At 48.6% G+C, this 25,838-nt stretch overlaps 1 protein-coding gene across 1 annotated transcript in view; it reads right to left on the bottom strand.

Moving 5' to 3' along the window:
- The window catches only part of KATNIP (katanin interacting protein), a 201,643-nt gene that overhangs the window by 21,729 nt on the left and 154,076 nt on the right, over positions 1–25,838 (bottom strand). The window contains exons 15-18 of the mRNA XM_049902788.1: positions 20,278–21,154; positions 11,203–11,928; positions 10,196–10,401; positions 7,871–7,949 (exon numbers count right to left, since the gene is read on the bottom strand). Of these exons, the coding sequence (XP_049758745.1) occupies positions 7,871–7,949; positions 10,196–10,401; positions 11,203–11,928; positions 20,278–21,154 (1,888 nt within the window). The remainder of the gene's footprint in view (positions 1–7,870; positions 7,950–10,195; positions 10,402–11,202; positions 11,929–20,277; positions 21,155–25,838) is intronic.

The raw sequence follows: 25,838 nt of genomic DNA, 5'->3' as shown, positions 1-25,838 counted from the left end.
GCAGGATGAGTGAGGGAGTGCTGGTTAAGCCTGCACATGGCCTTGGGTTCTTGCACTTACCAGACCATGTCAGCCCATCTCATGTGGAATACCTCTGTATGGCTTCCCATGCTGTTTGGCCAACAAGACCTCGCCCACCTGGCTTCTAGTGACTTCTGCAGCCTCATTCTGTACCAGGGACCCCCCTACATCAACCACCCAGGCTGTCTTTCAGTTGCATATACATATATCCCTTTCTCCCATCACAGGGCCTTTGCACATACTGTCTTCTTCCTCTGGAACTCGTGTGGCTTGCTTTACCTGTACTCATCTTTCGGATCCTGGCTTGCTGCTTCAGGGAAGCTCTCCTGATTTCTTTGACCAGGTCAACCCTCTGTTCACAGCCTGTCACGTCACTGTAACCTTCCCCTTCCAAGCCCTGGTCACCACTGTGATCTTGTGAACCTTTGGTAAATATCCGTCTGCCCTGTCAGACAGCGCCCCAAGGGCAGAAGCCTCATCTGCTTTTCTTGCCCATTGTGTCCCCATAACGCCTGGCACGTAGCAGGAGCTCAGTACAGACTGAATGATTCAACAACTAAATGGAGGCAGTTACATCAGTAAGCCACACATTGGACATCAACATTTTATGCAAATTGACCACCTTCATGAGGATTAATAAGGCTTCATTCAGGGTAAAGGACGTGACCTATGGTGACACCTCCATCCTTTTGCCCCTATCCTATCCCTCCTGCATCAGAGACCATTTAGAATGACCTCCTGTGGCCCTGGGACAAGATGGCTCAGGTGAGTCATTCATTTGCCCAGAGAGCTCACACCTAATGCATCTCTTGGCCAAGCCCTATCAGATGTCTGGCTGGAACTTCTTTCCTTAAGGATCTCCCCATTAGAGCAGGACCAAGCCCATTGAACTCTCCTACCCTTGGGGCAAGGGTAGCCTATTTTAACTATTCAGTATTTTGGGTGGTCGAGCTAAAAAGATTCACACTCTACAACTTTCACAGAACCTTGCATTGCAGAGCTGGAAGAAGGAGCCCTGGACACAGCTAGTCCCACCCCATTTCAGTTCACCTGAAGAACCAGAAGCCCAGAGAGGCTAAAGGACATCCCTGTGGCTACAAAGTGAGGCCATGTCACTTAATCTCCCTGGAGCTTGGTTTTCTCTCCTATGCCATTGTCATTTTCCAGGATAATTTTTGTAATTCCAAAGCCCCTGCTGTCTATGGTGCCAAGGTAATTCTGAGTATCAGGGCAGACGAAAAAGACATGTGACCAGCAGAGTACCAAGCTCATTCTATCTTCTCACAATTAAATCCTTGGTAGAGTACAAAAATGGCCACACATCCCTCCTACCCATGTCCTTGTTCCTCTCCCATGTGCCTTTGCTACTTCCCTCGTCCAGAGATGGAGGCTTTCTCCACAACTTGAATGTGGACCATGTGATTTTCTTTGGCCAACAGGACAGTAGAAAATGTGGTACAAGAGAGGCTCGTAAAGCTCTTGTGAACTGGGTCTTATCCTCTCTTTCTACACTTGGACTCTTGAGACCGCCAAGTGAAGGACAGGCTGGTCTGTAGGATGATGAGAGAGACCTGAGGTCCAGTTGCCCATCACTTGGCTAACAGCTCCTCCGCAGAGGGACATGTGGGTGAGGCTGTCCTAGATCATTTAGCTGCCAACCCACCTGCCAGCTGACTGTACACATAAGCATGCCCAGTAGGGCCCAGCCAAGCCAGTGCAACCAGTGCACTAAGTGATGAGCTAAACAAACGGGGGCTGTTTTGAGCTACTACATTCTGGGTTGGTTTGTTCAGTAGCAAACATTAACTGATGTAGTACTACTTCTCACCATGGGTCTGTGTTCAGATGTCTTCTCCTCAGAGAAGGCTTCTCTAACTATCCAACCTCTACGCCTTTACCCTGCTTCAGTTTTTGTTCATAGCAATTACTATTACCTGACAACATAAAAAAAAAAAAAGACAATACAGTCTACATTTATTTGCTTGTTTTTGTCTGTCTCCCTCACTAGGATAGAAGCTTCTTGAAGGCAGGGAGGGACTCTGTTGGTTTTGTCCACTGCTGTATTCCCAAAGCCTACAACGTTGTTGTGTGCTGTGGAGTTGATTTGACTTATAGCTATCCTAAGGACACAGCGGAACTGCCCCACAGGTTTTCCTAGGCTGTAATCTTTATGGGAGAAGATCGCTAGGTCTTTTCTCCTACAGAGCTAATGGTGGGTTTGAACCGCTGACCTTTTGGTTAGCAGCCCAGCACTTAACCATTGTACCACCAGGGCCCCTTAGAATAAAAACCCAGTGCCGTCCAGTCGATTCTGACTCATAGCGACCCTATAGGACAGAGTAGAACTGCCCCATAGAGTTTTCAAGGAGCACCGGGTGGATTTAAACTGCCAACTCTTTGGTTAGCAGCTGTAGCACTTAACCACTATGCCACCAGGGTTTCTGCCCCTTAGAATAGTGCCTGGCAATTAGGTGCTCAGGACAGGTTTTTTTGTTTTAAATAAATGATTGATTGACAAGTAGGTGTTCAGTAGATATCCACGAGTGAATGAGCCAAAACAAAACTACTGGGTTTCACCAAATCCACAGTCAAGGGCAAACACACATTTATTGAACACCTACTATGTACCAGGTCTCATTCTGTTTACAAGGGTAAACAAGACACCAAAATCTATGGACCCAAAGAGCTTTCGTTCCAGCAAAGACATACAATATGCACACAGCATATAAATAAATATGACAGTTCCACAGACACGTGGAATACCATGACAGATAAAACAGATACGGGCTGGGGAGTAACTGGGTAGGGGTGGGGTGATCAGGGAGGGCCTCTTTGAGGAGGTGACATCTGAGCTGAGACTTAGCCACCATACATTTGCATTTCTGAAAGAAGGTCTTTCTATGCTGAGAGAACAGCAAAGACGAAGGGCATGAGATGGGAACAAATTTGACCCACCGCTGGAACCAAATCACTGAAGGAGAAGGTGGAGGAAAATGAGATCAGAAAGCTGGGCAGAGGCTAGCTTACAACCAGAAGTTTGGGTTTTCTTCTCAGTGCAATGGAAAGTTGCTGGGGGGTTACACTTTTCAGCAGGACAGTGACATGTTGTGATCTGCATCTTAGCGAGCTCACTTGGGTTGCTGCAGGGAGGACAGGAGGGTGACCTCTACAGGGAGGCTGAGGAGGCAGCTGTTACAGGACACTTGGACAAGGGTGGTGGTGATGAAAAGACAGAAGTGGATGGATTCAGGATCTGTTTTGGAGGCAGTACTGCCAGGACTTCTCAATGCCCTGGATATGGTAGTGAGGGAAAGAAAAGAGGCTTTGACCCAAGTGACAGAGTAGCCAGGGTACCGTTTCCTGAGATGGAGGAAGCCTGGATTTGGATGAGAGGGATCAGTGGGGAGGGAGAAACGCCACCTCCCCTTAGGAAAACAAACAAGATGGTGCCGTGGGTCTGACACCCCTTTGTGGGCCTGGCAAAACACCGCAGTTCCATATCTAATTTGGGGGCGCTCTGAAAGTGACTGCTTTCCTTTTTGAGCTAATATCTGTGCTCTATATTCATTTTCCTCTGGTGTATCAGTATTTATACAAATGGAAATTAATTTTGTTCTTTCTCCTCTGTGCTTCAAGCCTCTCAGCCCCCTTCCTATTCACCACCGCTGATATTTGCAAAACTTCCAAAATTAGTGTCATTTGCAAATTAGCAAGTCATAGATCCCCTTTCAAAACATTAATAGGATTGGTCGTATTTGCCAACCCCAACGCATCCCCCTGGGTCACTTTATTAAAGCTCTCTCCATTTGCACGGGCTGGTGAGGCAGGTTTTGGATTTTGGAAACAGTGAGGAAAAAGCCAAGGGTTCAGAGAAGAGAGATTTAGAAATAACAGGCCTCAAAACAAGTGCAGAATGCTTGGCTGTGAGGCCCCTCTGCCTTCCTACTGAGATGACAAGAGAAGTCATACTTTCATTTCACCAAAAAGTCCCTGAGCTTGACTCCAGGGCAAAATTCCCCAAGGCATTGAAATAACATTTCTGAGAAAGGTCAACAGCCTGTTCGGTGGGAGAGACATTTACAGAGCAGCATATTTGGGGATGCCATCAAATGAAGGGGACCCTGGTTGCCTCTGCCTGGCCAGTATTCGTTTCTTCTTGTGGTGGCGGCACTCTGATTTCCCTTGGCAAGCCTCCCTACACTCAGTGCACACTGCTCAGGTTCTGACCCCTCACCTTGGCTCCAGGGTAGCACATGACCCAGGACTGGCCAGGTCATGTTTTCCATCTCCCAGGAACTTCCCTCACCCCCCACCTCTACAGTGAGCCACAGTTCAAGGACAGGCCATGATCAAGCTAGGCCAAGAAGATTAACTCAGATGAATGTTGGAACTGTTGGGAAATGGAAGTTCTCTTTTATCTAGAATTGCTGGGTCTAAGGTGGATACAAACCCGGAGCTTCCAGGAGCTCTCTTGTGCACAAAGCCTGGATGGGAGAAAGGAAAGAGAGAAGAAAACAGCAGAGAGATGCAGAGAAACACTGAGTTTTAGTGACACCATTTGCACACCTGGATCCAGCCATTCTGGAAACTAGCAACCCTGACCTTTTCAGTTGCATAAGCCAATAAATCCCACCCCCCCCCCCGTTTTTTTTTTTTTTTTTTGCTTAACTCAGTTTGAATTCAGTTTCTGTTGCTTAAAAATAAATGAAGAAAAGGAATCCTGACCAATGCAGGGGAGACCAAACTGAACAAGTAATGGTTACTGTCTTCCTTGTAGCCTAGTGGGGGTATCTGACTCTTGCACAAAGACCTCTGATGAGAAGCAGTCTTTGACCAATCCCCAAGCAGTGCCCCAAGGCAGTGTGGCAGAGAGGCAAGGACATGGGTTCTGGATTCAGACACGCCTGGCCCCATTCTTGGCTCAGCACAAGCTGTGTGACCTTGAGTGGGTTACTCAATCTCTCTGAGCCTCAATTTCCTAACCTAACTGGAAAATGGGGCTAATAAGAGCTGACCTCTGAGGCTGTTGTGTTTCACAAGGTAAGGTAGGGAAAGGCCATGACACAGAGCCTGAACAGAAGACAATTCTGAGCTGGTAGCCAGGCTCTCGCCTAGCATTAGGCTGTTTTTTAAGTTACTGTATTGTTCTAAAGTCCACTGAGAGAGTGTCCTGGAATGTACGGGGCTGGAGGGATTCAAAATAAGGCAACTTTCTCTTTCTAAGAGATAATTTATTCCTTTGGAGCGGGTGACAGAGAGAGGACTTTTCAATGGGGATAACAGGAAGACTTCCTGGGGAGGATTTGGGATTGCAGCAGGCCTAAAGGAGATAGTGTGAAGGACCCCACTTCTTCCCCAGGCCTGAGGGCTCATTCCTCTAGGGTTGGGAGTGCTGGTGGTTGTTTGATGGTTCACAGCTACATCCGCCCGACTGTGACTACCCCTGGCTGAAGAGAGCCTCCTTGCAAAAGGCCATGACTACTGAGGTCCAGCCTCCTCACTCAACTCAGGAGAACTCTGAAGGGTCAGCCCTGCTTCAGAGCTCTCTGTGGGGCCGGCTGAGGCCTGGATGTAACTGCGCAGCAGCCACAGCCCAACTTCTTCACTGCCCAGCACTGCTTCCTTCCCTTCCGCGGCAGGTGTAGATCCCATGAGCACCCCCAATAATCTCCCTGCATATTACCCCCATCTCAGAGTCTAGGGGTCTTCCACAGGCAGAGATGGAGAGGAAGGGTATGCCAGCCAAAGGCGCAGCTGGCACTCACACCTGCGAGGGTTCAGGAAATGGGGGTACAGGGGATGCAGCCAGAGATAAGGCCAGGGCTTGGACATGTTGTAGAGATGATGGTGGGGTGGTGGGAGAGGGAGCATGACAATGTCACATCTGGGTGTTCAGAAGATAACTGGAAGCGGGTGACATGCACAGGGAAAGAAATAGCAGGGACGTGATGCTATAATGAGCGAATCAGAAGAACCTTGTTAACAGGGAACTAGCAAGGATATCACAGAGTCAGCTGTGGCTTTGGGCCTGAGATTCCCTAGGACGCAGTAGTACTAATGTGGACATGCAGGGATTAAGAGAGGACCTGGCTGGAAGGGTAAGTGGAAAATGAAGAGAGAAGAACAGTCACGGCTGACACCTTACTCAGAGGATGCAAACTGGCAGCCTGCTGGCTGAATGCACAATGTGGGTTTTATTTGGCTCATTTGGTGTTTTAACATTAGAAAATTAATCACCATTTAAAAATCGTGATTTTCCCGTCTGGAGCAAGGGAGAATGAAGAAAGCCAAAGACGCAAGGGAAAGATTAATCCAAAGGACCAATGGACCACAACTACCACAGCCTCTACCAGACTAAGTCCAGTATAACTAGATGATGCCTGGCTACTACCACCGACTGCTCTGACAAGGATCACAATAGAGGGTCCTAGGGAGAGCTGGAAAAAAATGTAGAACAAAATTCTAACTCACACACACACACACAAAAGACCAGACTGGCGAAACCCCGAGAGTATGGCCCCTGGACACCCTTATAACTCAGTAATGACGTCACTCCTGAGGTTCACCCTTCAGCCAAAGTTTAGACAGACCCATAAAATGAGTCTAAATGGGCATACCAGCCCAGGAGCAAGGGCAAGAAGGTAAGAGGAGACAAGAAAGCTTGTAATGGGGAAACTGTGACCTTAATACTTTGCAACATGTTTTCTCCTATTCAAAATGAGTGATTGAGAGCTTGACTTAACTAACACCGTGAGGATACTCTAAATAACTTATAAGCTTTTTTTGCCTGTCTTCTCCTTTCCGCATATTTTTGTTAATAACTTTGTTTTGTTCTGTTCAGTCAACTGTGACTTATGACCCCCAACACAAAGATTAGAGTCCAGATGTCGGCATGTATCTCTTTAGTCTGATAAGAAGATGTCTGGCATGTATTTCTTTAGTCTGATAAAGAGTCTCTCTTAATTGTCTTGTAATGTATAACTCATCCAGCCATTTATGGGCTACATACCTAAAGACACTGTGTAACCTGTGCAACAACAATATATAAGCTTTAATATAAAATTGCCTTTCGGGACTCAGTGAAGACAGCCAATGTTGCTGTTGGGCTTTCCGTTGCTGTCACCTCCTAATAAACTTACTCTCTCTTTCTGACTTGGGAGTACATTTCATTGGCTCGTCATGCGGCTGGCAACCAATGCCACAAAACAATATGTATATTAATTGTTTAATGAGAAACTAGTTTGCTCTGTAAATCTTCATCTAAAGTATAATTAAAAAAAAAATTTTTTTTTAATTGGAATTTTACATCAAAATCTAGTTTTTGCCTTCTTCTGAGAAACTAGAGACCCTGGTAGCCTGGCCTGTAGTCCTGCTAGCCCAGCCTACCTGGAACAGGAGGGAGCAGGCTTTTTATTCATGTGTCTGCCTTATGGTAGGGTGTAAAGCTTTATGGCGGGGTGTGAAGAGACAGCTTGAACTTGAACCACTGGACTGGCAGATGCCTCTGTCCCTTCTGGCTCTTATGGCCTCTTGTTCTATGCTTTGGAATCCAACTGCAGCCTCCCAGGTCAGGGCCACAGTGAAAACGTAAGGCATCTACACGCGAAATGCAAAACTGTCCTTCTGGGAGGGCAAATTGCAAAGAGATGCCCTTCTTCTGAAGTGACACAGCCCTGCCAGGGCCAGTGAGCCACACGCAGGCTGGTTTCAGCCCCACTTGCCCCTACCTGGAGTCTCTGAGCAGAGTATAACCTGCCCGACTATCCAAGTAAGTCCTGCTCCCAGTGGCCACAACTCTCCCCCTGCCCCTGAAGTTCCTCCTGCCACTGCCCCTGGCGAGGATACTCACAGAGCCCATGGTAGACGCCTGGCTCTGGTGTGGTGACCTCAGGGATGGGTGGACTGGGCGACAGCTCTGGATCCGGGACCTGCACACCAGTTGGGGGAGAAGCAGAAGAAAAGGTGATTTTAATGATACCCACATAGCTGGCCGGCCGCCCACCCCATGCCCAGGTAAGTCCCTGTGTCTTTCCTCACACTTTCTGCCTTCATGGAAGCTCCAAGACTATAAATATGGGCAGGCCAAGAAAGCCTGGGTTTGAGTCCTTGCCAGTAGTTCTTACTGGTAGGGGAGAGGCTTGAAGTTTAGATGTTCTTTGAATAGGAAATAACCCAACAAAATGTTAACCTAGTGAGTAAGAGAAAGAGAACAAGGAAGGAAGGGAGAAAGAAGGGTAAGGAGGGAGGGAGGGAGAAGAGAGGAAGGGAGGACTCCAACTATAGATGGTGGTTCTCAACCCTAGCCATTCATGGAATCTCTAGGCATGGGGCCCGGGTATCTGCATTTTTAAAGGTCCCCAGGCAATCCCCATGCGTAACCAGGATAAAGAAGCTGTCCTATAGACAGTCAAGAGTGGGCTGCCACACCCTGCTTGTTGAGATAGGGAAAGGGTCTCATAGATAATTTTGCCTGTTAGATCTCTGCACCGTAAGGCAAAAAGGCCAATGCACTTTTTCTGTTTTATACATGGCAAAGTTGAGATGCAAAAAGAAGTGAAGTCCCTTGTCCAGATCATGGAGCTCCAGTTCCAATGACAACCTGATAAGCCCACAGCCAGCCCCAAGGGACAGCTTCTTCAGGCCCTGCCCCCAGGTGGGGAGGGGTCTGCTCGAGCACCCCTGAGACTGAGCAGCCCCAGCCCTTGGGAAGTCTGCTGCCCTGGGGCCCACGGTGCCTCTCTAGGCCCTGTTTCCATGGAGTCTCCTGGGCACCCCTCTGGTGGGTGCACTAGACCTGGATCTCAGACAGCTGGGGTGGAGATCCCTACCGGCCCCCATTCCGAATGGTGATTTCCAGGCACACCACCTAGGTCTCCCCTGCCCTGCCTCATCTCTAAGGTGGAGACAGTGCTCCCTCCCTGCCCCTCGCAGGATTGGGTCCCATTAGAGATTCGCTTAGAAGGAAAATGCTGGGAGAATGCAAGTCCTCAAGATCAACTCCTACCTGGAGACCACGGCTCAAATCCAGACCACAGGCATGTTTTATGGTCCACAAAAGGTCTGGAAACATTTTGAATTAGCTGCCAACCTTTTAAAACTGGGGGTTTTTACATAAGAAATCCAGGCTTTTGGCCTTTCTTGGAAAAATCAGGAGAACTAGCAATAACACGAGCAACTCTTAACTGGGCAGAGTGGCAGCTGCTTTCCTCAGCAGTGGGGAGGGACACACACGCCCAGCTAGGTGTCCCCACCACTCCCCACCATCTGCACCAGGCACCGCCCACCCTGGTGGCATACGGTTGGCGGCCCCCAGTGAACATCGTGGGATCTATGGGCCTTGTTGCTGCCTGGCCTCAGTCACAGCGAGCCCCCAGCCCATCTTCCCTCCTTTGGTTTCCAGTTGTTCCAGCCTCTCCTCCACCCTCTTTAACCATCTCCCCTTTCTCCTTCTAGCTTCTAGAACAACCCCGGCGACCCTGGGGTCTCCTCACCTTCATTATTAGTCCTTGGCTGTGGACTGACCCTTGCCCTGAAGGTCATCTTTCATTTCAAAAAATCTGTTCATCAATTAAAAGCATAGACTTTGGAATCAGGCAGCCCTGTGTTTAAGGCCTGGCTCTGCTACTCTCTCACTATGTGACCTTGGGCAAGTCACGCGAGCTGGCTGAGTCTCAGTTTCCTAAATGGAAGTATTAGTAGTTTCTATTTTATTCACGGGCTGTCATGAGGGTTCCACCCGATAACGCCTGTGCACCAGCTTGGATCACAATCCATGCTCATAAATCACAGCCGGGATGATCATTATTTTAATTGTAAGTCTGCCTATTAAAAGCATTTCTAATCTTCCCATCAAAAACAACAGGGAGTGATCAAAACGTGACCCAGAGCAAAAATTCCCCCGAGACGGCCGGCCTCCAAATTACAGAGATGACACAAAGCTGACTTCTCTCGGCTTTGATTAAAATTTGAATACTTTGGTTAAAAAAAATAATAATAATAATAATTAGAAAATGAAATATGACATACAAGACAAAAAATGAAGTAGAAAAACGGGAAATGTCAAAACAGCAGCACCAGCAGCTTAAAGAATATCCGTCTCAGTTCCTCCTGCTCTGCTGTGAGTTACGAGAAGAAATTTCTTTAGGGGCGCCCCCACCCCCAGCTCCAGTCTTACCAGGGCGTCAGCCCACAGGCCAGCCTGGGTGAAAGGCCTGTTGTCACCCTCGCTGTCGGCCGTGCTGGGCCTCCTCAGCGCCTCCTCGTGCTGCAGGCTGCACAGGCTCTCCGTGTCCACGTCGAATGTCTCATCAGAGCAGAAGATAGCTTCGAGAATGTCATCATCGGTGGTGAATAAGATAGTGTCTCCAAAGTGCTCTGGGGCTGAAAGAGTTACCAGAAAGGCAGAGGGTCAACTCTCCCCCAAGCCCAGTGATTTTTAGGTCAAGAACATAAACCCATCAACCTTGCACTATAAAATCCTGACCCACTAGCAGCTCTTGATTCCTGAGTCTTCTTATTCTTCAAGGGTTTGCAAGTGGAATTCAGGGACTATAAGAGCCATGTAAGTCTAAGTAAGGGACCTAATCTAATGAGAATCATTGTGACCTGTCATCAAGCAGGTGACGTTTCTTAGGTGTGAATGAGACTGCAGCAGAAGCAGCTGGTGCCCACCTAGATGTGTGCTTGCCCCTTTTACAGAGCTCTGGGGAGCCTAGTACCGATGCCTGACTGGCCGCAGGGTACAGAGGTCCAGCTCCTTGGTCTTAAAAGGCAGGACAAGCCCTGTACCTGATGCCCCAGAGCTCCCATGGAGCAGGCTGGGCTGGGCCTCCCTGCAGCCATATCCTTGCTGGGTTTCTCCTCGTTCTATATCCCATAGCTCCTGCTGCCCCGCATGATTCTCTTGTGAGTACTCCCTCCATAAATCACCTGCAGAGCAATCCCCCTTCCCAGGCCCAGATTCCAGGGAACCTGACTAAGGCAGGCCCCTAACTGAGGGTTTAAATAGATGTATGAGGTCAGCTCCCACACACTCAGGCTGCAAAAGGTGAGGAGCAGACCAGGGGTGTGAAAGAGGGGAGACCGATGGGTCATTGGCTGGCCAGTGGGTCTGTTTTTCCCTCCCAGCCTCAGCGAGTAGCAGGTAGGGGCTCAGAAAGCAATCTTACAGACATACTGTACCTCCCGTCAGGGTTCCCGAGGCCTTCGCGATTTCTCCTTTAAAGATGCACTGCGTGTCTAGCAGCATCGTGATGTCTTTCACGCCGCGGAAGGAATGTATCCGCGATTTATTGTAATTCCAAATCCTGATCAGGGCGACTTGGCAAGGGTGCATGAAGTCAATGGCAATGGAGTGGGACTTGCCTGGCGTGAAGGGCGCCAGCCAAACATGCATGTCGTCCTGGGTCCTATTTACCCCGTCGATGAGGTTGGTGACCACACGGGGGTCTTTCCCATATGCCGGTAAAATATTGATGTCAGGGGGGTCTGCTTTAATGTTCAGGATTTGCACCGGCTCGCCCTTGGAAGTGAATATTTCTATTCCATTAAGGCCGACGTAGTGTCGGTCCCCCCATGTTGACTTGATATCGATGACCAAGTGCTGTCCATAAGGCAAGACGGGGATTTTAAAGTCACTGCCATCGTCTGTCTCTACGGAGCAGTCATCCTGGCCCTGCAGTGGCTCTGGCTTCTCCTCCTTCCCGGGAGATAGCAGGTCATTCTGCCGGCTGCTTCTCTGCTGCTGCAGGAATGCATCCAGGATGTCTCCCTGGAACTCCATGTTGGAGATGCGCCCCCGGTGGGAGCGGTCAAAGGCACTGAGGGAGTTCCATGACTCATGCAGCATGTGCTCCTGCTCGCTGCGCCACAGGGACCATGGCAGGATCTGGGTGGACACGGCGTCTTCTGGAAGAAAAGGACACATGAGACCATCTCATTCAGTGGCTCTCAGCCAGCCAGGGCCACCCTCCAGGGGGCGTTCTGGAAACCAGTGGTGTTGTTCTTGGCTGTCTCAGTGTCCTACTAGCCCTTGGTGGGTGGGGGCAGGTATGCTAATATCCTTTGAGGATGGGACAGTTGGTCAACCAAGCATGGTCTTGAGTCTCACACAACTTTGGACCATCCCCCCGAACATTCAGGTCAGTAAAAAATGGTTTATGATGGCTTAAGTCTAGTACCTGGCTGTTTAACACCACACAAAGTATTTTTTGATATACACAGAATTTTTGAAGAATGCAACTACCATGCAAATCAAGGGAAGACTATTTTGTTTTACTAGAAACTGTACCAGAAGTTGTTCACCACCTCGGAAGCTCACCTCACTGGTGGCAATGCTCCTGCTCTGGTGTCTGAGTCAGCAACTTGGCGTCAGCATTTCAGGCTGTCACAATCACGTGATTCTAACGGTGTTTTCAAAGTACTTAATGGCAGGTGGGATGCTCACGAAAGAACGTTGAACTGAAAATACCCAGCTATGCAATTTTAGACACAGCATATCCTAGGATGGGTGACATGTACCAATGTGTTAATAGGGACCATTTCTGAGTGGTGAGTATGAAAGGCTTTTATTTTCTTCTTTGTAACTTTCTCTTCTAAGTTCCCTAGGTGGAGTTGGTATTAACTTTTATCATCAGGAAAAACATGTTATTACAGAAAGCAGATGACTCAGGTATGAGTACAAGGGAAGTGTATGCACTGAATTAGGTCTTCTCAAAAAAATGCATTGAAAGTCCGGCCCTGTACCTTGAACACTGGAGCCCCGATGGCGCAGTAGGTAAGAGCTTGGCTGTGAACCCAAAGGTGGACAGTTTGAATCCATCAACTTGCTCCTTAAAAACCCTATGGGGCAGTTCTACTCTATCCTATAGGGTCGCTATGAGGAAGGACTGACTCAGCTGGCAATGGGTCTGGTTTTGGTTTTTTATACCTTAAATAAGACCCTGTTTGGAAATGAGGTTTTCTTTGTTATGTTAATTAGGTCATACCCAAGTAGGGTGGGTTCTAAATCTAATCACTCTGAGTGATAAAAAGAGCAGAACGGATACAGAGACATCCACGGGTAAGACAGACACCATGTGAGAAATCATCCACAAGCCAAGGAAGAGCAAGGAATGCCTGGGGCTACTGACAAGGAAGTAATCAACAAGGCCAAGACCTTGATTTGGACTTCCGCCTCCAGAACCGTGTGAAAATAGATGTCTGTTCTTTAAAGCCACCCACTTGTGGTATTTGGGCTACAGCAGCACTAGCTAACTAAGACAGTAAGGAATTCACATCTCCTCGTGGCTTAAATTGGCTCCAAGGGCAGAAGCCTGTGTCCTGAGCATCTCAAGAATGTGGCCTGGCCCTTGGAGGGAAGGAGAGACAGCACTGAAGGCCCTGCTCTCCATGTAGAATATAAAGGCCCCTGTGAGCGCACCGAGCAGCAGCCTGTCCTCACAACCACGTCATGGCTAACCGCCACCTAAGGGGTGTCATTCTGGAAAAACAGCAGCTGACGACACTGGCATTCTGTTTTTTCTCCTTTCATATCCTACCATACCCTGCACTCCATTTTCTGCCTGTCTCCTAAGGGGCCTGGCGCCATCAATTATCTCCTGTCCAGAATCTTCAATTGCTCCTTCCCCACTGGCACTTTCCTCTCTCTGCCTGCAGACATGCATAAATCTCTCCTACCTAAAGGACAAGAACCAAAAAAAAAAAAAAAAAAGTTGCCGTTGAGTCAATTCTAACTCATAGCGACACAAGGGGACAGAGTAGAACTGCCCCATGGGGTTTCCAAGGCTGTAATCTTCAAGGAAGCAGACCGCCATATCTTTCTCCCACAAAACGGCTAGTGGGCTCGAACTACCAACCTTCCAGTTAGCAGCCGAATGCTTTAACCACTGCACCACCAGGGCTCCAAAGAAAGGAAAAAAGGAAGCCAACCTGATCTTGTGGTCTCTGCTGAACCACTGTCCTATTTCCTCTTTTCCTTTCCCTGCAGACATTCTACACCTTCATCACCACTGCCTGCTCTCAAGCCCTTGCAACCTGACTCCTGTTTGTAACGATGCTGTTTTGCCCACCCAGATGCCACTTCCCCTTCTCCTGGGGATGCACCGTGACTTTCCTTTGGGGATCCACCCTTCCTCACATCCTCAGCCCACCTAAATTGTTTGAATGCTAACAGTATCCCTCCAGCTGGGCCCATGAAAGGAGCCATGGGGAAAGAGGGCTCTCTTTAAACCAGCGAGGTTAAGCTGGTAGGATGTAGGCATGGAGCTGTCAGTGGCCATTTTGCTACCGTGTAGGGAGAGCCTGCCCAAGAATGAAGCCAACTTGGGGAACATAAACTGAGAGATGGAGAGAGATACCTGTGACATTCTTTGAGCCTCTGGATCCAGCCATTCCTGAAGTCAAACCCCTGGTAGTTTTTTGTCCCTTACATTCATAAGACTCCTACAATTCCCACAACCATCCACTGAAACGTTTTTCTCCAAATGGCCAATGACTTCTCAATCTATTCTCAGTCCTCATTCCATGGGCCTTGACATCCCAGGCAAACCCTGTCCACTTGACATTCCCTCTGCTGGCACAGGCGACATTATACCTTACTGCTTTTCCACCTCCCCTGTGGGTAGCTCCTTCTCTTTTTACCACACCAGCCACCTCCTCCCTGCACCTAAGTCTGGGTGTGTTCCAAGGCCTGAATCCCAGCCCCATTCTGTCCTCTCCTGACACCGTCATCCCTCTTGGCCTCACCCAGCTCCCATCTAGGCACCGCTCGATTCTATCCCTGGAAACCCTGGTGGCATAATGGTTAAGTGCTATGGCTAACCAAAAGGTCAGCAGTTTGAATCCACCAGGCGCTCCTTGGAAACCCAATGGGGCAGTTCTACCCTGTCCCACAGGGTCGCTATGAGTTGGAATCGACTCAATGGCAGTAGGTTTTTTAGGTTCAATTCTATCCATTGGGTTCCACTTTTCTCCCCCAGGATCCATCTTCCAATTCCAACTACGTCTTAGACATGTCCGTTTGGATGTACCTCTGTCACTTCAAACTCCAAACAAGTTTGTCATCAAGCTGTCCAATCAGCATCATTTCTACTACATGAGAATAATAAAATCAGACTCCTTACCATGCTGACAAGGCCCTGAATGCGGCCCCACTGATTCTCCAAGCTCATCGCATACCCTCCATGCTCACTCCACTCCAGGCACGCTGGCCTGTCGCTCCCCGGACACACTGATCCTCTTCTTGCCTCAGGGCCCTGGCCCTCGCTGTGCCTGCTGCCAGGAATGTTCTTCCCCCACATCTCCACTCAGGTGGCTACTTGTCACCCATCTCCTTGGACTGGCTTCTCTGATTACCTTCTCTGAAGTCCTGCTCCTTCTCACTCCACCTCTCCATAGCTCTATCACAATACCCTGGTTTATTGTCTTTATGACCTGTTTCCCCCAAGAAATTGAAGCTCCCATAGAGCAGGGACCTTGTGCATCCTGTTCCCTGCTGTGTCCCCCATGCCCTGCACAGAAACGCTCAACAAATGTTTGCTGAGTGAATGGATGAATGGTTGGCACCACTACTACGCCCCGCTAGGGTCCAGGTCTGGAGGCTGAGAGACTCTTCACTCCACCTGTCAGCTCTCCTGCACCTGTCCACACCCCTCCCTCCCCTCCTTCTCATCTGCCATGAAAAAAAGATGCCAGTGGTTTCTTCCATCCTCTTCTCCCAGTCCTGCAGCCTAACATCTGGCTGACAGAACTTCCCATATGGACTGCCGCGGCTTCAGTGTATGTGACCGGATTTCCACTGACTGAAACACATGGCTGGGTTGGTCTGCAAGCGCACCGAGGGTAAGAGGCCAACCGTCACGTGTCAGGGCCTCGCCTGTGTTTCTCTGCCTGGGTGTGCAAGGAAGTCAGGGCCTTGGCTCTCATTCCACATCTGCTTTCAGACCTGTTCTGTCCAAGTTGTACAATCCCGGTTTTAAAAGCAGAGGAGTATAAACTTGCCCCTGGACCTCTCAGAGGTGACAGCAGGCTTGGGGCCTGTGTTTCTGTCTGTCTTTGGGAAAACACACTACTGGCTACTCCTTGGGAGCCTGGGGAGCAGTTGGGATCAGTCTTTGGCCCTGTCTTTGTCAAGATTTCTATCCACAAGTTTGAACAAAGAGAAAGCTGCTGCTTCAATACATAGCCCCATTAGCCCACTGCCGTTGAGTTGATTCTAATTCACAGTGACCCTGAAGGATAGAGCAAAACTGCCCTGTAGGGTTTCCAAGGCGGTAAATCTTTATGGAAGCAGACTGCCACATCTTTCTTCTGTGGAGCAGCTGGTGGGTTTGAACTGCTGGCCTTTCAGTTAGCAGCCAAGCACTTAACCACTGTGCCACCAAGGCTCCCCTTCAATATGCTGTCAACATAAATCTGGGAGGCACCACCAGTTATTAAATGATGGGATCAAAGATTCAAAAATATTCCTTGGTTGAGACTAATATAAACTATGAAGTTCTAAACCTACGTTTATAAAAATCAATTGCACCACCATGAGGCACATGTTAATTGCTACTGAAACAGGAGATTAAAAAGTACATAGATATAGCAGACATGTTTATTCTAGGTGAGCTGCCCTTCAGCCACAGCTGACTAGACAAGGAATGGTTACCTGACCTGAGGAAGCCAATCAGCTTCTCTCCCGGGTCTTTGGAATTGGTTGCTGGAGCTAGAGTCGGGAAATAGTATAACTCTAGGGCTATGAGGCCATTTCCTGCTGTGTGAATAGAGCAAAAAAAGCTGGTCTCAGCAGGAAGAGTGAGGCAAGTAGACAGGCAGAGAGGCAGAGGTAGGGCCCAGCAAACCTGGAGAGATAGGGAAAAGTTCCCTTGGTTCCTGCTGGCTTTCTAGGTTCATCATTTGGTCCCTGTGATGAGCAGCCACACCTCCTGTCTATGGGGCTGAGGTGCTCTCTTTGAGCACTCTCCAAATAACAACCCTTTACTATTCAAGAGGAGCCCTGGTAGCAGAATGGTTAAAGCGCTTGGCTGCTAACCAAAATGTTGGCAGTTTGAACCTACCAAGATGTACTAGTCTGCTTCCATAAAGATTACAGGCTTGGAAATCCTATGAGGCAGTTATACTCTGTCCTATAGGGTCACTATGAGTTGGGAACAACTCGATGGTAATGGGTTTGGTTTTTTTGGTTACTGCTCAAACTGGGCTAACTAGATGCCATCCACCTGTAGCCAAATGATCCCTGACGAGGACACTTTCCAGATGCAGCTGTCATCACCATAAGAGTCTCTGCTGGCTAAAGGGTTTTTGCAGGCTCCTCTTATGGCAACACTACTATTCCAGGCCCAGGGAAGGACACGGGCAGGCTCTCATTTGCAGCATCGCTGGAGGGCTAGGCCTGCGCCTTTTTTGGAGGGCTTGGCTATGGGATTTGAGTCTGTGTAATGGGCAATTTAAACATTTCTAAGCAACCTTCCTTTTTAGCATGACTGGCTTAATGAGCATTAAATCCCAAAGGCTGGGTTCTTAACGTGTCATTGAGCCAAGTAGTGAAATGCCTGGGAAGAAATGAAAGTGAAACAAAATCTTCTGAACTTGGGCAAGTTAGAAAAATGCCCACCACCTCAGCACTCCCAGGGGCCCTGCAGGTCTGTCTACCAGGAAAGCTTGTAACTGCCTGGCTCTCCTGGGGCAGATGGCTGACGGTGGCTATGGTGACAGGGCACCACTGGGTAGTGGTTTGACAACCACATGGGACGTTCCATCTGCCAGATGTTAGGCCACAGGACTGAAAGGAGAGGATAGAAGGAAATACTGGGATCTTATTTAATGGCAGGACAGCTGGGTTCAAATTCCACTCTGACCCTTACTGGCTGTGTGACCCCAGGGAAGTTACTTAAACCTCGCATTTTCTTTATCTGTAAAATGGGGCTGTCGTGAAGGTGACATGAGTTCATTTGGGTAATGTGCCTGAACCAGAGCCTGGCTCATTGCAAGTATGCCACGTCTCTAGTTCCTTCTCACCATGCCCTCCACCCATGTGGCAGGGGCCTCCGTGAGGCTGGGCCCTGGGGATTCTGACGTGAATAGACAGGATCCCTATCCTCAGAGAGTGTCTCTGGTCTTCTCTCCCACTTGGCTTTCCTCCCTGGTACCCAGTCTCAGTGTTCAGTCTTGGCAGGGGTGGGGGGCAGAAACATGTAAGCTTGGGGAAGCTGGAGGGCCAACTCTGCTGGGAGACAGCAGCATGTCACTCACCACAGGAGGGCAGTGATTCAGGCCCTCCTGGCATTAGGAGTCTGGGGGCCTTGCTCTGGTATCCTATGTGACTTCTCAGGGGTCTGAAAGAGGCCAGGGACTCTCCACATTTCTAAATGTAGCCTAGGGCTGAATGGTGACCTTTGGGGTCTGTCTACTACATGCTAATAGAGTATGTGCTAATAAAGAAAAAAAAAAAAAAAACCAAACCCATTGCTGTTGAGTCAATTCTGACTCATAGAGACCTTATACAACAGGGTAGAACTGCCCCATAGAGTTTCCAAAGAGGGCCTGGTGGATTTGAACAGCTGACCTTTTGGTTAGCAGCCATAGCAATTAACCACTATGCCAATGGGGTTTCCATATGCTAATATAATTCATCAAAAAATACATATATATTACTTTCCATATAGGCACAACACCAAGAAGCAGAGTAACAGAGTGGGTATCCACGGGGTGTTCCTATGTGCCAGGTACTGCACCAAATGCTGCATGTTAATATCACATTTGATCCTTCCAACACCCCTATGAGTATTATTAGTATTGTTTTACAGATGAGGAAACAGAGGCTCAGAAGGATTTCAGAACTCGCCCAAAGTGTGGGTTGGAGGTGGGGGCCCCAGGATACACGCCCGAGCGTTCTGACTCCAGAGTTTCTGCTTCTGTGCAGTACGGGTGGGGGTGAAGTTCTGAGGATCTAGCCCTGGCTCACTGGGTCTGAGTGCTTTGTAGACGGTAAAGGACGTATATATGGTGTTGACATAATGGCTGCCACGTGCTCGGCACTGTCCATCTGCCAGGCTCTGCATTACTATTTTGAAGCCATCATTGCATTCATCCCTGAGAAGGAGGGTTTTCGTTCCCATTTTGCAGGTGAAAACACTGAGGCTCAGAGGGTGGAAGTGCCCAGCTAGAAGCCCCAGATCTGTAAGTAGCAGAGTTTGGATTCCAATGGGTTGACTCTCAGATACTATGCTGTGCTCCTTCCCAGTCACTAAATCTGAGTGCAGATATTCGGAATCCCAGCCTCATTTCAGATTGGAAAGGCCCTTAGAAATAATCGACTCTTTAAAAAGCTCTCAGGGGGAGCCCTGCCAGCAGATGTGTTACTGCTTTTTTTCTCTTTCTTTTTTTGACCGACCAAAAAACCAAACCAAACCCGTTGCTGTAGGGTCAATTCTGACTCATAGCACCCCTAAAGAATAGAGGAGAACTGCCCCATAGGGTCTCCATGGCTGTAATCTTTACGGAAGCAGACTGCCACATCTTTCTCCCGCAGAGTGGCTAGTGGTTTCGAAACTGCCGACCTTTTGGTTAGAAACCAAGTGCTTAACCACTGTGCCACCTGGGCTCTTGTTTTTTACCCACGCGGTGGTTTAAAAATAATCTGACTTAGTTGTCAATGTTGAAAAATGGGAATATTCCACATTTCTGGCTTCTCTCGAAAAAAGGAAAGAAGAGCTGGCACACCTGCCTTGCATTCCTGAATGCCAGCGAGAAGCCTGAGTACAGCGCAGCTGCCTCCTTTACATGGCCTATGGCTTCCAGTTTGCCACAGGCCTCACCACTCCCTAGTGTCCCGCTGACACCCAGGAAAATGTCAGTTACTACTTATCATCACACTGGTGTTTTTTTTTTTAATGGTGCAGTTAGGAATAAAGTGGAGCCATTTGGGTACCAATGTCCTATCAAATGCAGAATAATAAAGTCTAGATTGAAAAAGCCAGGTATTACAAGAAAATTGGGCAAAGGGACATATGTTGGTGGCAATGACAAATCTATCTATGAGTTTAACGTGCAAAATGTGGCTTGTCCATTTCAGTCATTTATGTCACCTCCCTGGCCCCGGAGACAGCAAATTTGTGACCCCTGGTTGAGAGCAAACCCTGTTTTGCATATGAGGAAACTGAGGTTCAGGGCACTAATGGCTTTGTGCCCATTAGAGGTCCTTACACAAGGATGATAGCACCTGAGTTCAGATGCTGAGTTCTGGGAGCTTACCTCTGCTGGTGGGCTGGTCATCACCATGACTACTGCTGAGGACATCCTTCCTGGAGCTCCTCCTCCCACTCGCAGGGCGCTCTCTGCTGGACGGCAGCTTAAAGATGTCTAAGTCGTCCCTGCAGACTCTGGGGGTTACCCTCTGGGGTCTGTCGCCAGTGATGATGCTCCTGCTGTTTGCCCATCCTTGCTCACGCCTGGTGCCTTTATCCCCAGCCTCAGTCTCTCCAGGACCTGTATCAATGCCATCCTCTGATAGAAGCTGGCCTTTCCAGTCCAGCGGCTGCTCAGGACTAAGCCAGAGAGGTTTTGGCTTCTTGCCTTCCTGCTTCCTGCCTTTCCCTTTGGGAGAAGGTTGTAACCAGGATGGGGTTTTCCCTGGTGGCTGAGATATTTTCCTGCCCGTGACGTTTTCCAGTTGCTGGATCAGAGAGAGCTCCTCAAGAGAAGGGCATTTCACAGGTGGGGATGGGGAAGGGTCACTAGGGACATCATCCATCAAGATGGGGGCAGCTAACATTCTTAAACCTCCCTCTAACTTGGACAAATTGTCCTTCATGCAGTTAGTAGAATTCACTCTTTCACCAAATAAATGTTCTTGTGAAGAAACCTTCAAATCCAATAACACTCCAGCTGGCTGGGAGCGATGGAGACTGAGCTCTCTGTCCCCATCTGCGGCAGCCATCTTGTGGGCATCTTCGCTGTCTTCTAAGTGAGTGTTAACAGCGTTCTCCATCCTCTCATTCTTTTCATTCTTCAGGTCCACTGAGATGCTCTGGTCAGCAGGGGCCTCTCCACCACCTTTGTCTAACTTGCCATCAAAGATGAGGTTTTTGTTGACATAGAGCTTCACGTTCTTGGCACCAATGTCAAGATCCTGAAACCATAAGATACAAAAGAAGAAGATGTGTGGCATCAGATTGATGTACCAAATTTTATTAGTAGAAGATAAAAAAAAAATTTTTTTCTTTAAAAAAAAAACCAAAAAACAAAGCCGTGAAATGCTAGCAACGTGAGCTTTACATAACTACAGCACTGGAAATGTTAAAGAAGACTCAGCCCGGTTTCTGTGTGAACTGTTACAAACGCTATAAATCAAAAGACTTTCATAAAAGATGGCCTCAATTGCTGCCTTCGTCGTCATTACCTCCTGTTGGGCCATTTCTAACAGCCTACTAATTGGTCTCCTGCTTCCTGTCTCTTGCTGCTTCAACCTCAGCTTCACATTGCCACCAGAGTTAATTTTCTACAAGAGCAAATTGGGTCTCGTCATTTCCCTTTGTAAAATCCTTCAGTGTTTTTTTTTTTTTTCCCCACTGCCTATGGCAGCGTTCTCAAAGGACAGGCTCTGGGGCTGTCTGTGTCAGAACAGCCTGCTGGGCACATAAAGTGTGGACTCGTCGGGCTCATGTGTGTCATATTTTGGATCCCTTGAAAGCAGAGCCTGAGACAAGGACTTGGGTGCACATAGTTTATTTTGGCAGGTGATCCCAAGAGGGAGTGAGGAGAGCAAGACAGGGCAGGAAGAAACCCCCAAAGTGTTTGAGTTGCTTACTGCTGTGGGCAACTGGGGCTCCATCCCGCTGGAGCCCTCTGAGAAACCACATAGAATGCACCTGAGCAATGTGCTTCCAGAGGCTGGGGCGTTTATCCGTTGACTGCCATCCCCTGTGTGTAAAGGTTGCCCCCAGGGGCATGGACTCGCCCCATGTCCCCTCTGCCTTGTTGTGATGGTTAAGGCTGTGTGTCAACTTGGCTGGGCCATGATTCTCCGTGGTTTGGCAGTTATGATGTAGTTTGGCAGTCGTATAAAGATGTGATCACCTCGCCTATGAGATCTGTTGTGAGCAGCCAATCATGTGAAAGGGAGTTTCCTTGGGTGTGTGGCCAGCATCCAATATAGGTGTACTTTCTGGCAAGGCTCGTAGGCTTTTGCTTACACTGGATCCTGCAGCTGGCTCCTGTTTTTCTGACCCCAGTTCTTGGGACTTGAGCAAGCAACTTACCTGCCATCTTGCCTGCCAATCTCAGGATCCATAGGTCTTCGCAACCTGTGAGCCACAGCCCTGCTGTCTGACCTGCTGATCTTGGGTTTGCCAACCCCTGCGGCTACATGAATCAGGAAAAGCCTCCAGCCTGATCTGCAGACTTGGGACGTTTAGCCTGTACCACTGCGTGAGCCTTTTCTTTGGTATAAATTTCTCTCTCTATATTTACATGCTTTACTGGTTTTGCTTCTCTAGAGAACACAGCCTAAGACACTTTTGCACAAGCTGAGCACTTGAGGCGGGGCAGTCTGCCTGCGGAGGGTGCTATTCCACCTGCAATCAGAGGTGAGACTGGAGGATGTGATGGCCTCCAGGGGGGACCTGCTAGGGAATCTCTGCATTTATAACAGGTTCTCCAGATGATTCCTTTGCACACTAAGGTGGAAACTCTCAGGGCAATGGGATGAATTTCAAACCCCTGGGCATGACATAGAGTAGCCTTCACAAAAGAGTCCCTATCTAGCTTTCCTGTCCTCTATCATTTTTTTTTTATCATACAGGTATTCAATGCTTCTCTGTTCATGCTTAGAATAAAATCATACCTCCTCCTCCTTTTGTCCCACTTGTCTATTCCTCTTACAACAAAACTTTTTTTTTGTACAGCGTTATCAAGGAATATAATGTATACCTTATATTGTACATATTTAAAGCATATAATTTGGTAAGTTTGAATGTATGTATCCACCTATGAAATAATCATCACAATCACAATAATGAACTTGTCCATCGCCCCCAAAAGTTTCTTCGTGCCCCTTTGCAATCTCTCCCTTCCCCATCCCCATCCCCTATCCTCAGGCAACACTGATCTGCTTTCTGTCACTGTAGGTTAGTTTGCATTTTCTAGAATCCTTATATAGATGGAATTATATAGTATGGAGGGAAGTAGTGGTGGCTCAGGGGTGGAATTCTCACCTTCTGTGCGGGAGACCCAGGTTCGATTCCTGGCCAATGTACCTCATCAGAGCCATCACTCACCTGTCAATGGTAGCTTGTATGCTGCTATGATCTGAACAGGTTTCAGTGGAGCTTCTAGACTAAGACAGACTAGGAAGACAGGCCTGGTGATCTATTTTAGAAAATCAATCATTGAAAACCCTATGGATCACAACAGTCTGATTCCACCATGTATGAGGTTGCCATTAGTTGGGGGCTAATTTGACGGCAGCTAACAACAACATCATACAGTATGTACTGCCTGGCTTCTTTCACTCACCATAATTATTCTGAGATTCATCCATGTTGTTGTGTCAATCAACAGCTCATTCCTTTTTATTGTAAAGGGTATCCCACTGTATGGGAGCCTCACAGCCTATCCACTCAGCTGTGCAGCAAGCCTCTTTGAGAGCCGCTGTCTCCACTGCTTCTCCTCCTGTTCACTCTCAAGCCCTCCCTCCAGCCAGGTTTTGTCTCCACCTCCACACTGCAGCCAACCCTACCAAGGCCCCAGGATCGAGGAGGATGGAGCTTCCTTGTTTGTTTACACCTATTATCCTGGTGTAATCAACCAGTAACAGCACTCCCTTCACTCTCAAAGTGTCCCACTCTGGACAGTAGACCATAGGGTCATCAACTGGGGTTCCACAAATTGCCAAATCCAATGGGAATTTCTCAGATGTTCCCAGGTGGCACAGCCACTCAGCAGTATTTGTGCAGTTGGCCACTCCTCTTCCTTGGTAGCTTCTCTTCTCTGGGCTTCCATTGCTCTGCAGCCCCCTGGCTTTCCTCCTGCCTCATGGCCACACTTCCCCAGCTCCTTTGCCGGTGCCTCCTCTTCAGCTGGGCCTTTGAAGGTTGCGCTCTTCCAGGGTTCCATTTGGGCCTTCTGACTTTTCTACACTTTCTCACTGGGTCGCCTCATCCAGGCTCAAGGTTCAAAATACAACCCTTGTGTTGGAGACTCCCAATTATTTTCATTTCTGATGCTGCCCTCCCCGCCAGGCCCTGAATGACTGCTGCTGACCTCTCTATCAGGTATCTCAACCTCAATATGCCAAAACAGAGTCCCTAATTCACTTTCCCCAAATAGGAGTTTTTCTCATCTCAGGAATGGTTCCACCAACCAATCACGTACCAGAAACCTTGGCGTCCTCCTTGAGTCCTCTTGCTCTCACTCACCCGCATGTCCATCCACCAGCAAGTCCTGCAGCTCTCCCTCCACAACTCATCCCAAATCTGACTTTTTCTCCCCGAATGCACTGCTGCCTCCCCAGCCTGGCCACTGTTGTCTCTCCTGAGACAACAACCGCAGCTTCCTAACCGGTTTCTCGGCTTCCCCTCTGCACTTGCTCTCCGAGTGCTCCATTCTACACAGCAGCCCGAGACTGTTTTTAACCTGGGTCATGGCAGCCTCCCTGCTTAAAACTTCTCAGTGACTTCCCACTGCTCCAAGAGTAAATCCTAATGCTTTTAAGAGGCCCACAAGGCCTAAACAACAGACCTGGGCCCAGCTGACCTCTCTGAGCCCAGCTCCTATCACACTCCCCCTTGCTCCCTCTCACTCTGCTCCAACACACCAATCTGATCCTATTTCTGGATCCTGCCTAACTCATTCCCACCTGAGGACCTGTGTGCTTGCTTGGAGTGATCTCCCCCAGACACCTGCAGGGTTGGCTCCTCCTTGTCCTCAGAAACCATCCCTGACCACTCTCTCCGGGGCAGTCCCTGCCCCATCGGTCCTTTCTCTATCCTATCGCCCCGCTTTACTTCCTTGTCTCTGAAATGGTCTTATCAGCTTTTTTTTTTGTACTTATTTATTGTCTCCCCCACTCAAAGTGAAGCTCCAAAACAGCAGAGGCCCTGCCAATCTTGCCCAAGGGCCTAACGGGTGCCTGGCACATAGTGGGCATTCACCAATTACTTTGGGATCAGTAAGTGATCAAACACAGATATGTTTCTCCCAGGGTAGCACTGGTCTCTGATGATGTTCAGACAACAAACCTGATCAGAAAAAACTGAGGCCTGCTGGTTTCCCCCCAGATCATTTTCCATTTTCCTACGGCTTCCGGTCTGTTCTTGGGGTATGGGGCCTGAAACCCCAGAGGGTGCCCACCTATACTTCTTCTCTCCCTGCCCCCCTGCCTTCTTAAATGCCAGGTAAGTACGCTCTAACTAAGTTTCTAGTTCACCAAGTTACGAAGGTTTCCGTAGCAATTGAGGAGAACCATCAAGCCTGCGATACACCACAGGGACTAGGCTTCAATCGTCCAATTGCAGGATGGCAGGCTACTATTTGCCAACTGTCAGAAAAGTCGATTCTCAAAGCGCTCTTTTACATGTTTATATGGATGTGTTCTCTGTTTAGTGGAGGCACAGAGCGAGTGCGTGCTGTGAATTAATCAGGAAATAGCTATTCGCAAAGGACAGCATGGGCAGCTTTCGATGACTAGTTCTGCAAAATTACCATTGTGAAAACATCTGGTGAGACAGAAACACTCTCATTTAAAGAGGTGGTGGGGCAGTGGGAGGTCTTCTAGGCCGACACGGTCATAAAGTGGGTATCCTGGCTTTCCTAAT

Source organism: Elephas maximus, chromosome 12 (genome assembly GCF_024166365.1).
Source record: "Elephas maximus indicus isolate mEleMax1 chromosome 12, mEleMax1 primary haplotype, whole genome shotgun sequence".
NCBI classification, from domain to species: Eukaryota; Metazoa; Chordata; class Mammalia; order Proboscidea; family Elephantidae; genus Elephas; species Elephas maximus.
Note: the sequence above shows the minus strand (reverse complement) of the source record. Positions and strands in the feature narration are given on the sequence as shown.